The following is a 13,193-nucleotide window of genomic DNA, read 5'->3' on the forward strand; positions in this document are numbered from 1 at the left end:
CATTAGGAACATTCAGGCAATATTAATGAGACAAGATGAAAATAAACTCTTCTTTAATGGGGATTAAAATGTACCTGTGTGTGCACCTGTTGCTTTTTCCCCCCTCCTTAGATATATGATTTTTATATTTTTCAGTACCAAAATCGCTGCATCTGCCAACATTATTCTACTCTATCCTGATTATGCTGCCACTGTGCTGTATCCCTCCAATTCTGATCATGATTGACTTTACCCCAAACACAAAGTATTTGCACAGATGTTGAAAGGGATCTGTTTTTGGGGGGGAGGGATTGTCTTTAAAGTTTGGATGGGAAAAAAACCCTTCTGTATACATCCCAGCAGGAAGAGTAAGTGCTTTGAAACTGGACAGATGCTATACCATTGTCCAGAATTACTGCAGTATGTTTAGACCATTGCTTCAAGCTGTCTCACTGGCCCATGTACCAGCAAATACTTTCTAGCCACATAAATTTCCTTTCCTATTCAGTTGTATTTCTTCAGAGTAAGCTACTTAACACAAGTTGAACATACTGATTGCATCTCTTCCCTCTGATCCTGGCCTTCTGCAGGAGTGTACCTACTACCTAGAGCCGTGGTCACCAACAGGTCGATCGCGAACTACTGGTTGATCTCGAGGCCTCGACCAGTCGCTTGCGAGGCGTCCTGTCCGCCCTGCCCCCATTTCCCTCCCACCCCTCAGAAGCCCCACTACCTACCTCAAGAGAAAACAGAGGTAGTGTCGGCTTCAGAAGTCCCGCAGCTTAGCGCCACTTCCGGCAATTCCAGAAGTGCGCTAGCTGCTCTGCCGGCCCCCTGCACCGCACAGGACGGGTGAGTCAGCCCCGCGGGAAGCTCGCAGGGGGTTTCCCAGAACGTGGGGGGGGTGTTGGCCCCGGGGCAGGCGTTCGCGAGGGGCTTCCCGGTGTGGGGGGGTTGGCACAGGGACAAGCGGGCGCGGGGCTTTCCTGCAGGGGGGGGAGGTGCTGGGCCCGGGGCAGACGTGCGCGCGCGCCTCCCTGCGCGGAGGGGTAGTTGGCCCCGGGGCAGGCGCCCACATGGGCTTCCCTGCATGAGTAGGGGGAGGGTCAGCCCCCTGGGCAGGCGCACGCGCACCGGGCTTCCCTGCATGGGTCGGCCCCGGGGCAGGCGCGCGCACACGGGGCTTCCCTGCGTGGGTGGGGGAGTCGGCCCCCTGGGCAGGCGCGTGCGCGCGGGGCTTCCCTGCACAGGGTGGGCGGGAGGGGTCGGCCTCGGGACAGGCACACACTGGTTTCCCTGGGGGGGGGGGGGGGGGAGAATGCTGGAAGGAGGGAGATGCAGGTGACTCTCTGCCCCCACTGGCACCCCACTCCCCAGCCCCCACTTCCAAACCACAGAACGCTGTCCCCACTCCCCTGTCCCTACTCCCCGAACTCTGTCCTCACTCCCGTCCCCACTCCCCAAACTCTGTCCCCACTGGCACTCTGTCCCCAGCTGCAGAAACCTGTCCCCACTGGCACTCTGTCCCCTGCTGCAGAACCCTGTCCTCTGCCCTCCCAGCACCCTGTTCCCTCTCCACTGCCCCCAGCCACAGTACTCTGTCCCCACAAAATGTATAATTATAAATGCTTCATTTTAGATTTAAATAGCATGAATAAAAAACAGACCATTTATTTCATAACTATAAACACATGATTTTAATTGTATGTATCGCATAATTTAAAAATAAACTGTTTATCAGAGTGTGTAAGTAAGGGCTGGGGATAGCAATTGATGGACAGGAGGAGAGTAGAGAGGGCGGGGCTTCAAGGAAGGGGCCGGGCGGTAGATCTTCGCCTGTTCTGAGATTTAAAAAGTGATCTTGGGTGTAAAAAGGTAGGAGAACACTGACCTAGAGGATACAGTTCACAAGTTGTCTGCATGGAAGAAAGGTAAGCATCTCTGCTTCCTTCTCCTTCCTACCGGTACCCTGCAAACCATCTGCCTGAGTCTTAAACTGAGTTCATTCCCTACCATGGGGTATCCTGTAGGAGCCTGACTATTCACCGCACCTATCACAACTGAGCTACTTGGTTGGGAAATATCATGACATGCCGGTTGTGCTTATACAATCAATGGTAACTTTACATATGCTCAGACCTGTTTAATGAAAGCTAATTTCAATAGACTTGATTCAAGGATGAATTTGGCCTTCAGTTTTACAAGACAAGTCATTTTAATAAGAAAACTCCAATGAACAGAGCTTATCTAAAAAGGCACCTCAAAAATAAGTGTCCAAGAATGAAAATATTACTTCTGGTAAATAGCTATGAGTAGGAGTAATATTCACAGGGTTTGACAATACAACTAAATATGCTGTATATAATTCATGAAGTTTGCACATTTAAACCAGTATTTTTAAAAAGGAAAAAAAAAAGCCTCAGGCAATTTCTGAGATGTCAGAGTATATTTTTCTTGTTTTGTTTAGGTTTCTGAAAAACGGGATGATTTAGACATTATATACCAACAAAGGAAAAACAAAACAACAGGAATTTAGCCATCTATTATTGTACTTCTATGCATATATTAAATGCAAGTCATCCAGCCCTCTCAGACAAGACTTACTGCTATAATTTCCACAGGGTGGTGCTCTTGCCTCAAAAATTATATTATACTTTGTCTTGAAAAAAATGTACTACTAGGCACTGTACTACTTACCTCAGGATGAAAGAAAATTTCAGGTCCAAGAAACCGTTCATAACCAACATCTATAATGAATTTTTTTTTGTTGATTGCGTTGATGCCCGTGTACTGTTTGATCCATTTTCGTGGATCTACATCATATTTGGCAAATTCTTTTACTATGTCAGGGCAAATGTAACAATATTTTTCCTGTAAAGAAATAACATGCTTTAAAATTGCCTAAACTGATCACATATAATAAATATACTAAGGAATATTTCAGGAAAACAGGGAAAATTGAAGCATTAAAAAAAGGTCTAAACCTATTACATTCTATTCACATTTGGTAAACACTGTTGTTACAGTTCTAGCCTTACTCTGAAGGAACAAGCTCTTCAGGAAAAGTCCGATCAATTTATTATGTGAGGCCCCCAATTCTTAAGTGAGATGCACAAGACCTAATTGATTTCAATGGGGCACCACACAAACTCCTTAACTCGGTGATTCTCAAACTTTTTGACCTATGGACCACCTCGCTCAATGTAAATCTTTCCACGGACCACCAGGTGCAAATGGAAACTCACCATTAATTACATAATTACACCCAAGCCATTTTACTAGTGCTGCAGCTAGGGAGAATGGCTTAAAGCACTTAATCTGTTTAATAATTTAAATTAAGTTTCTCATGTTTATCAAACTTCATTTTAAATAAAATATTAATTTATGTCCAACGCAAAAGGTTTCAATTGTTTATTTATGGCAGGTGTAGGGAACCATTTTTGTGTTGGAGCCACTGACCCACAGAAAAATCAGTTAGGGACCACACAAGTGAGAAAACACTCCTCCAAAAACCCTCACTGATGTGGCTCCCAACTGAGACATCTCACTCCTCTGGCATTCCAGCCCCACAGAGACACGGGAAGGAATAGGGAGGACTGAGGTTCAGGGCTTCCCATAGGTCAATTTACTTTTCTGGGCTGCCAGCGTTAATGGATTTCATGGACCCCCCTTAGGCTCTGGAATGGGGACAAAAACGAGGGGTTCAGTGTGTCGTACAGGGCTGCCAGTAAGCGGGATAGGGATGGGGTGCAAGAACTGGGAGGGACATGGGTGCAGAAGGGGGTGAGGGTGCAAGGTCTGTGTGGGAGGTATGATGCAGAAGCAGGCTAGGAATAGGGGGTCTGGTCAGTGGGGAGAGTGCAGGAGCAGCTTGGGGGTAGGGTGTCTAGCCAGGAGGGAGGATGCAGGAGCAGACTTGGGGCAGGGTGTCCGGCCAGGGGCAGGAAGATGGGGGCAGGAAGTGCCTGGGACTAAAGCTGGGGGGCAGACTGGCTGAAGGAGCTCATGGAGATGGAGGCAGAGTGCCCCTGGAAATAGGGCTGGGGTCAATGTGGCTCAGAGGGGGAAGGTTTCCAGGGAAATGGAGGGGCAGGAAGGCTGGGTGTGGTGCAGCAAGGTGAGGGTGGGTGGGATGGTGACCCCGGGGTGTACAGCCCTGCAGGGGATGGGTTCCACAAGGGTACAGTCCATGGCACTCTCAGGAGGCGGGAGCTGAGGCAGCTCAGTCCCTCCCTCCAGACCAAGCCCCGTGGGTGCAAAGCCCTGAAGGACCCCGAACCCCACCTGCCTCTTGCGTGCGCAGGGTCCTCAGTTCCAGCATCGCCTCCTCTCACCACTGCTGAGCACGATGTAGCCCAACCTGCTGCCGGGGAAATGGGGGGCCACCAGCCACTTCTGCACTACGACAGCCCATCTCACCTAGCCGAGCTCCATGCAACCCAACCTGCTGCCTGGCCCACAGGACCAACCAAGAGACGCACCGTTCTTTCCATGGCAGTGGTGCTTCTCCATGTGTAGCTCCGCAGCCCGTGCAGTGGGGGTGTGAGTTTGCTTTCTTCACCTCTCTGCCTGCCGGCTGGAGCTAATGCTACAGCCTCACGGCTAAACGCCAACTCCTCGCTGCATGGGGCGGGGGGAGGGGTGAGCTCCTGCCACAGGGTTCCTGGGAGACCACCGCAGGCCACTAGTGGTCCACGGATCACACTTTGAGAACCACTGCCTTAGCTGTATGGAATGTTACTGAAATTAATGAGTCTGTAAAGACAGAAGGTCCACCTGTATGCAGTTAGCTGCAAGATCAGAATTAGGTGATCATCTCAATAATATTGTATAAGACCCAAAACTAAAAGTTTTATGATGAATTTTCTTAACTATCGTGGCATCTTGGCGCAGCCCCTCCTCCTCTTTCTGCCTGGGACTGGAATGCAAGCACCAGCAGCCTAGACCCAGGTCAGTAATAAGGTGTGGGGGGTTTTTTGTGTGGTTTTTTTGTTTTTGTTTTTGCTCTTCACTGGTGTGTGGCCCCTGACAAAAGAAAGTTCTCTTGAAAGCCAGAATCAAATGCCAATTTCACACTTAAAGCATATACATAGTAACCCTAAAGAAAAACCTTGTTTGATAATTATTAGTATTTCTCCTTGCTTCCCTTTACACCAAGGTGGGCAATAACTTTTGCAGGGGGGACCCCTTCATGAACTTTGGTTCGTAATCATGGTCCAGCTCTGCCCCCGCGCCTCCTGAAGGGGTCTGAAACATAAAGGGAACCACCCCTTCCATCGGGCCTGGACAAAATATAGCCCATGGGCCAGATCCAGCCAGCCAAGCCACCGGCTTGATCCAGCCCACAAATGTAGCGGGGAGCCCCAGGCAGGCTACCTGCTTGCCCCGCAGACCGCTTAGAAAAGTGGCTGAAGGCCCATTTTTCTTTAAAACCTATGAGCCCGAAGGGGAGGCTTCAGGCACTGCCCTGCCCCCAGCACAATCCCAATGGCTGGTTTTGCCCAAATGCCTCGTAATCGACTGGTCAGGGCCTTGCGATCAACACGTCGAGGCCTCGCGATCGACAGGTTGGTGACCATGGGCCTAGAGGAAACCGCCAGCTGTTTTGAACACATTTTCCCCTCATTTTGTGAAGAGATTAAACAGAAGGAAAAGTATAGTTAGACAATTCCTATATTTGTGTAAGTAAAAAGGGCCACAGACAGTATGTTAAAAACAAAAGAAAACAAAAATCTGCCTCTCTTTAAACGAAGGCAACTTTCACATCAAATTTTTACCTTTATAGCTTTTGCTGTCTCCAGAGACTGTTCAGGTGGAATTCCCACCTCCCTGTCCCTTAGGAGCTGCTGAATGAAGTATGTAATATCTCTCCCTGCAACAGGGATATGTTTGATGCAACTTCCAATTACATATCCTTCTGCCTATGGGGGGAAAAAAAGGCTTAGAAAAAGCTCATGTATGAAGCACCAAAAGTTAACAGAAGCATATAATGTTCATTTTTACCCAGGAGATTCTTAGTTTATTTGTTTTAACTAAAAGTGAAACTTTGACACCTCTCAGAGTGACCTCACATTTGTAAACACCTACTTTCTAAGGTACTTGATTACTATGTGCACAACTGATGTTGCTTAATGTTATCAGCAGTGAGTGTAAAAAAAGATGAGTAAAAGGCTAATCTTAAATTCATGTTGAAGATAGAGATGTTCCAACTATGTCATCTTTTTCAGGAATGTAGGGTATCTCAATCTTTTTTTAATAAAGGACCCCTTTTCAAAAAAAAATTATAAGTACCCCCAGTATTTACAGTTTTCAGACGCACATTTTTTTCTACCGTGGCAACACATTTGTTTAGATAACTTAATTGTAGCCGGGTGGGCGATGCAATTTTTGGGTGTAAAAAGTACAAAAACAACAAAGCTCTGTAAAACTTAAAACAAAAATTGAGTTTTCTCCAAATTTCAGTTGTGTTGATGTACCCCCAGACTTCTCTCAAGTACCCCTAATGGTACTCAAACCACTGGGTGAGAAACACTGATCTACAAAAGGCAAAAAGTACTCCTGAGTAGAGAAAGCAGGTATCCTGCATAAAAAAATTGATAGAAAAGAAAAGGCTTTACAAAAATATCGAAAAACAAAAAAGGTATTCAAGGGAAGGGAAGTGGCCAATGAGCACAGTAAAGAGAAGTAATGGAATTCTGAGAAAAAGGAAGAGGGTAATATTGGCCATAGCCAGTAACAGCAATGACTACTACAGCAATGACTACTTCATATGGCAAGCTTGTTTAGTTTCCAATAGTTCCCATTTGATGGCAAATAATGCACAGTACAGATAATCACAAACATGCAATAAACCTAAACATTTGAATGGAGCCCACAGCACTGTAATATATTCCAGTATTCAGAGGTCATTCAGGCATATTATGTCTCCCGCAAATATACTGAATGCCATAATTGGAACAGAAATTACAATCATTATTTCTCTACTCTAATCTTTGTATCCTAAGACGTTTAGACAATTAGAAACCAACTAGTTCTCTGTGCTTTGTTTATATATACTTGTGTGAAACAAAGCCAAACTAAGTGTACACTAAAGTGTAGACAGTATCATGAGGAAATATTCCATATTCAAAAGGTAGAATACTATACAAATGTCCAAAAAAACATTTTGAGTATAGAACTCAGGACACAGAAAAGTGTTACACCTTCAAAGGAGAAATGATCTCACCATCATGTAAGATTATCCACCACACTGATCAACTTTTTCATATTTGAGCAGCATTAATAAATATTGATCATTGGAAAAATTTGGATAAAGAAAGATGCACGGACAGGAATAAGACTCCTATTTATACAAGAATAGGACTCTCCAAAAGGCATATTGACTCCTTTTATAAAGCCTTCATGTTAGAAGACAGGATACTAGGCTAGATGGACCAAGTATGGCATTTCTTTCTGACCTCAAAGAGAAAGAACCATAATGGCATTTAATGAACTTAGATTTCAATGTTTTACAACTACTGTAATCACACTGTCAAGACTGGTTTGGAAAATATTGATTGTTCTGTATTAATATCACCACTATAAGATTATAAATCAAATTTTTAAATTTTTCATTTACATATCCTCTACTGCAGGCATATCTATAATTTGGTTCTAAAATGAATGTGTCGGCATCCCTTTTACACATATATACATTCTTTCCTCTAATCTCCACTACTCTTCCACAGTGCCACAATTAATATCCCCAAAACTGGACAAAAATAAAATTGATTTATTAACTGAAGACCAAAGAAACTTTCACAGTCACACAAAGAATTTAAGATTGTAAACTACAATTTACTACCTACCACAGGAATTACATGCGTTACTCCATCACCACTGTCAACGACTATTCCTGTTAATGTACGCTCGCCAACCTGCCGTGAAGTCCAAGATGCAGCTAAGGCCAACACTGCCTAGATAAGAAGCAAAGTTAATATTTAGATATGAATAGAACATGTTAATAGACAATTTTAGATAATCCTCATAGACTTTAAGGTCAGAAGGGACCATTATGATCATCTAGTCTGACCCCCTGCACAATGCAGGCCACAGAATCTCACCCACCCACTCCTGGATCCGTGCCTCATGCTACAGAGGAAGGCGAAAAAAGTCCAGGGCCTCAGCCAATCTATCCTGGAGGAAAATTCCTTCCAGACCCCAAATCCTGCTTCAAACATTTTAGGTATATGCTTGCTGAAGACCATACATACTCCAGTTATACTGTACTTTAGAAGTATAGATTCACTTTGTTCACCTGAACAGCAATGTAAAGTCCTGGTATATTAAAAGATTCAAACATGATTTCTGCAAGATACTCTCGGTTTTCTGGAGTGTTCAGTGGCGGTTCTGTCTGTAAAGAAAAGTCACCTTATTAAATATCTAATGCAGTTCAGATTTTTATCAAATGAGGCTCCTGACACAGCAGTAATCAATTTTTTTCATTTTATGAATGTACTCAAGAACCCCAAATAAGTCCCAGGTAAACAGATCTGGATCCATTTACTCTTTGGAGGTTAGACGCAGGCCCAACCTTCCACAACATGATTGTTAACATTTCTTTGAAAAATTATTGATTATTTAGAAAAAGCTTTGGTTTGACATGTGAACAGAAATGACATCAAGGCAGACCAGGCTTTTCTCGCCGACGCCTGGGGTAGAGCAGCTGGGGCACTCCTGGGTGCTACTGGACCAACCCGGCAGCACCCCAAGCTGCTCTACCCCAGGCGTCCCCAAGGCAGAGCTGCTCTGCCTCGGGCTCCCTGTAGTCAGCCACTGGTCAGTTTCAGCAGCAGCTGAATCTGGACGCCAGTTCCGACTTACATACAAATTCAACTTAAGAACAAACCTACAGTCCCTATCTTGTACGTAACCCAGGGACTGCCTGTACTGTGGCCATAATAAATAGCATGCCTTTGACATGTAAGCAGTACAAGAATTAAAAAAAAAAGTCACATTCAATGAATGACGGTGATCCCACAAACACTTTTGCAACTTCCCAATTTCCTACTGCAAGTGGTCCCATTGATTTCAATAGGACTACTCATCATAATAAAGTTAGACAAAGTGCATGTGTGTTTGCAGAATTTGTATACAAAGGATAATCTTCATTATGTACAGGAAGAAGACTTTGCCTCCAATGATTCTTCACATCCCTGCTACTCCTACATGAAAGGCAGTGAATTACCAAGGAAAATAGATGAAATCATCTGCATTAAATTTTAAGTAAACTAAAATCAAATTGTTTTTCAGGATTCCAAGCAAACAAGCAAATCTAGTTGCACACAACCACCTTTCCCAACAATTCATATAATGTTTAATCATGAACAAGTTTTAAGGTTCATCCAATCTGGGACCTTAACTACTTAATGGTGGTTTTACTTAAAAAAAAATACAGCTATGAATAATGTAGTCTTTATATTTGTCTCCTCCTATGTGCAACTACTGATTTAAAAAAAGAATTTTGCATTAGGTAACTAATTTAATCTTCAACAAAAACCTTTCACAGAAGGTAATACATAACTTTAAATATCTAAAAGGGTGTCACAAGGAGGAAGGAGAAAATTTGTTCCTCTTGGTTTCTGAGGACAGGACAAGGAGTAATGGGCTTAAAGTGCAGCAGGGGAGGTTTAGATTGGACATTAGGAAAAAATTCCTAACTGTCAGGGTGGTCAAATATTGGAATAAATTGCCAAGGGAGGTGGTGGAATCTCCCTCTTTGGAGATATTTAAGAACAGGTTAGATAGACATCTGTCAGGGATGGTGTAGACGGAGCTTGGCCCTGCCTTGAGGGCAGGGGGCTGGACTCGATGACCTCTCGAGGTCCCTTCCAGTCCTATTATTCTATGATTCTATGAACTGTACATATGATTGCTAACATATAGCATATTGCTAAGTGACATTTCTCCCTATTTCACTGTAATGCTTTATTTTGTTTGACTGAAGTCAGCCAATTACTGACAGATGTAATTCAATCAAGCCACCCAAAGCTTTAAAAAAATAAAGCCCAAAGCAAGAAGCCCACTTCAGGAGTAAAGAGTCGGTTTCCAGTAATGCGAGTTTATAAATTATTTCTAAAGCTATAAAAATGAAAAGTTACTAAAGGCTTCTAGGATTTATATATATAAATAAATAAATGCCTGTGTTTGGAATGATATCCAGCACAATTATTCCATCTCCCATTTGTGGAAGCATTTTCTCACCCAGTTCCTTTACACACCATTAAAAAGTAATGATCTTCAGGTTCAGCACGAAGATATTTGAAAATTACTTGCTCCATGAATCTCTCCATGAGATCCCAATCTTCAACAAGACCATGTCGTATAGGCCACTGAAGAAATAGAACATTTTAAATCATGTGTATGAGCCAATAGGTAATAAGGATGCAAAATTCCAATCAACAAGTTAACCAGTTAATTGACTAAGCAGGCTCCTGGCTCTGGGACTAGGGCTGCTGCTGCTGCTGCTAGACTCCCAGTCAGAGTCTGCCTGCCGGTCAGAATAGTCCCTTCCTACAGCAGGGGGGCCCAGACCCACCACGGACAGGGGATGCTCCAGCTGGCCGGTCAGAGCAGCCCGTCTGCTGCAGTGGAGGCGGGCCAGGCCTGCCATGGACAGAGGCTGCTCTGGCCAGTTAACTGGAGCCAGTAACATTAAAGGTAAGGCTTACCGAATAACTGGTTAATCATTCACATCCCTGATAGGTAACAATACAATGAACATGAGAAGCAAAATCCTAGTTTCTTCAATGAAAACCATAAATACAAATCTAGGTAAACATTGTGTGTCACCATTCTAATTATAAAAGAAAACCAATAATTTTAAGTTGTCCTCTCCTGAATCTCCCACTATGATTCTGTTCATGGACTAGGAGTCAGAAGACATAGGTTCTATTCTTAGCTCTGTTGCTGCCTTACTGGGTGACCTTTGGCAAAGAACTTCACCTCCCTCTACATCAGTTATCCCACCTGTAAACCAGGGATGTGAGACTTCTCATCCTTTGGAAGCATTTTACAATCTTGGAGTGATCAAAGATAAATAGAGAAAACAAGTCTTAAGTATGATATTATTTTAGACCATAGGTTCCTACAGGCAACGACTAGCTTTGCATATTTTTTCAGTGCCCAGCACACGACTGGTGTTTATCCTAATACATTAAAAAAAATCTGATATTTATTTTATGAATTTAATATATACCCTTATTTTATCAACGCCCCCACCCCAAAAATGTTCCTTCATAGGAAAAAGAAATAGTGAGGCACAGAGAAATGGGCTTATAGGATGACCCTGTGCAAAGGGGCCAGAGGACAAGTTCTGACATTCCTCAAAGCAAATTGATGAGAACCAAAATATACAGTAAATGTATTATAAATATAGATATTCTCTAATTTTCAGCAAGGGGAAATAAAAAGATTTTGCATCTATGACTATTTCAAGTTACTAACACTACTGGGAACAAGAAAGTGCCTTATATAAACGGACCCTCAAAAAAATGCATGTTATCAATGTTGCTATACCATTGGTAAAATACCTATTAAAAAAAAAAAAAAGAAAGAGGCCAACCCACCCACATTTGCAAATGCTAAACTGAAGCAAACTAAAGTAAATCCTTTCATTCTGCATTTGCAATAACTACAGGTGGGACCTCTCTGATTCAGCACCCTTGGGGTCTGAGCAGTCCCGAACCATGGAGTTTGCCAGACCACGAAGGTCAACTCTCCCCTCCCGGCTGTTGGCCCTACTCCCTGCTGACAGCCCCACTGCCACAAGCCCTGCTGGGGCTGCGCTCCCACCTGGGTCTGGAACTGTGCTCCCCATTGCATTAGGGGCACCAGTCTAAGATGCTCTCCTGGCCACCAGCCCTGCTGCCTCCCTCCCAAGTGGGGCTGCACTCCCCAACCCTGGCCAGCCAGGGCTCTCTGGTCCAGTAATAGCTGTGATCCTGCTAGACCACCGATGTTGCCAGACCAGAGAGTCCTGAATTTTAGAAGTTTAATTTGTAGTATACTTAATGATAGCAAACTTCAGATCATTGTTTAAATGTCTGTCAAATTTTTTTGAAATAATCTACAATAATGAAAACACAGAAAGAGTCAATTCAGGAAGATTTCTGAAAGATGCTTAAAGCATCATTATATATTCTTACCTTTGTAGCATAGGTAGGTTTATCTATTGCTTCATCTCCTATGAAGAAGTCTAGATCATCAACCCCCTTCAGTACTCTCCTCTGGGCTTGGTCACCTACTTTTGCTGACTCTCTGATTGCAATACCTAAATAAATAAATAAAAATCCATTATAAAAGTCAGAGAAAAAGTTTCATTTTTAATGGAACACTGAGGTGTTAAGCATTCTCCTTTCCTGCTTTAAATAAAGCATTCAAGACTTCTTTTCTCAAAAATAAAGACTGGAATATAGGATGTGACAAGTTGACAAACTAACATATTAGCCTGCATTTTCAGTGCAGTGCAGAGGATTTGGTCACTCATCTACAATTATCATCAGTGGGAGTGGCAACCAAATCCCCACACAGATCACTTAAAAAATTTACCTTATTGCCAACTACAGGATTCAAGAAAGCGGTATATTTTTGTATTTCCAATTCAGTAGGCACTCCTGAAGTGAGGAAATCACAGGTTTTTCTGGGTCTCAATATATCAGGCATATTGGCGATTTCAGAGAAAGGAAAATGGGGAAGCAGTTGGATAAAGAAAAAATATTCTGAAACAGTAAATTACTGAGCCATTATTACGGCTAGTAAAAAAAATCAATTTGCAGCCCTATAGAGAAGCCGATTGAGACATTCATGCTTGTTATTAACAGGAGGCAACTATCACTAAAATCGCTAACAGAAGGCTGGTGTAGGCAGAAAGACTAAGCAGCAAGAAATCTAGGGCAAACTATGAATAAAAACAGAATAAACTACTGTAAAATGTAGCCTGCTTATTTACAATCTTGTTTCATTAAGCCAAAATCACACACTCAACTACTTATAATGGAGAACAGACAGTATTGTAAAATAATCACCTAAGAAGGCTACTATCAGTATTAGGACAAAGGACTTCTTTTCAAACCAGACCCCACAAAACATTCCAGTTGTCAAAAGCAGGATTTACATTAAATTAATAGTTATGAGAAATATTTTCTACCATATTGTACACACAAACCTATTTAGCT

At 43.1% G+C, this 13,193-nt stretch overlaps 1 protein-coding gene across 7 annotated transcripts in view; it reads right to left on the reverse strand.

The window, feature by feature from the left end:
* ACTR3B (actin related protein 3B) overlaps positions 1-13,193 on the reverse strand; it is a 77,763-nt gene that overhangs the window by 41,060 nt on the left and 23,510 nt on the right. For all 7 annotated transcript variants that reach the window (XM_075922773.2, XM_075922781.2, XM_075922779.2 and 4 more), the window contains 6 exons: positions 12,165-12,289; positions 10,239-10,349; positions 8,276-8,371; positions 7,827-7,934; positions 5,757-5,900; positions 2,677-2,850 (listed from right to left, as the gene is read on the reverse strand). In XM_075922773.2, coding sequence (XP_075778888.1) covers positions 2,677-2,850; positions 5,757-5,900; positions 7,827-7,934; positions 8,276-8,371; positions 10,239-10,349; positions 12,165-12,289 — 758 coding nt within the window. The remainder of the gene's footprint in view (positions 1-2,676; positions 2,851-5,756; positions 5,901-7,826; positions 7,935-8,275; positions 8,372-10,238; positions 10,350-12,164; positions 12,290-13,193) is intronic.

Source organism: Pelodiscus sinensis, chromosome 2, assembly GCF_052426305.1.
Source record: "Pelodiscus sinensis isolate ZL-2025 chromosome 2, ASM5242630v1, whole genome shotgun sequence".
NCBI lineage: Eukaryota > Metazoa > Chordata > Testudines > Trionychidae > Pelodiscus > Pelodiscus sinensis.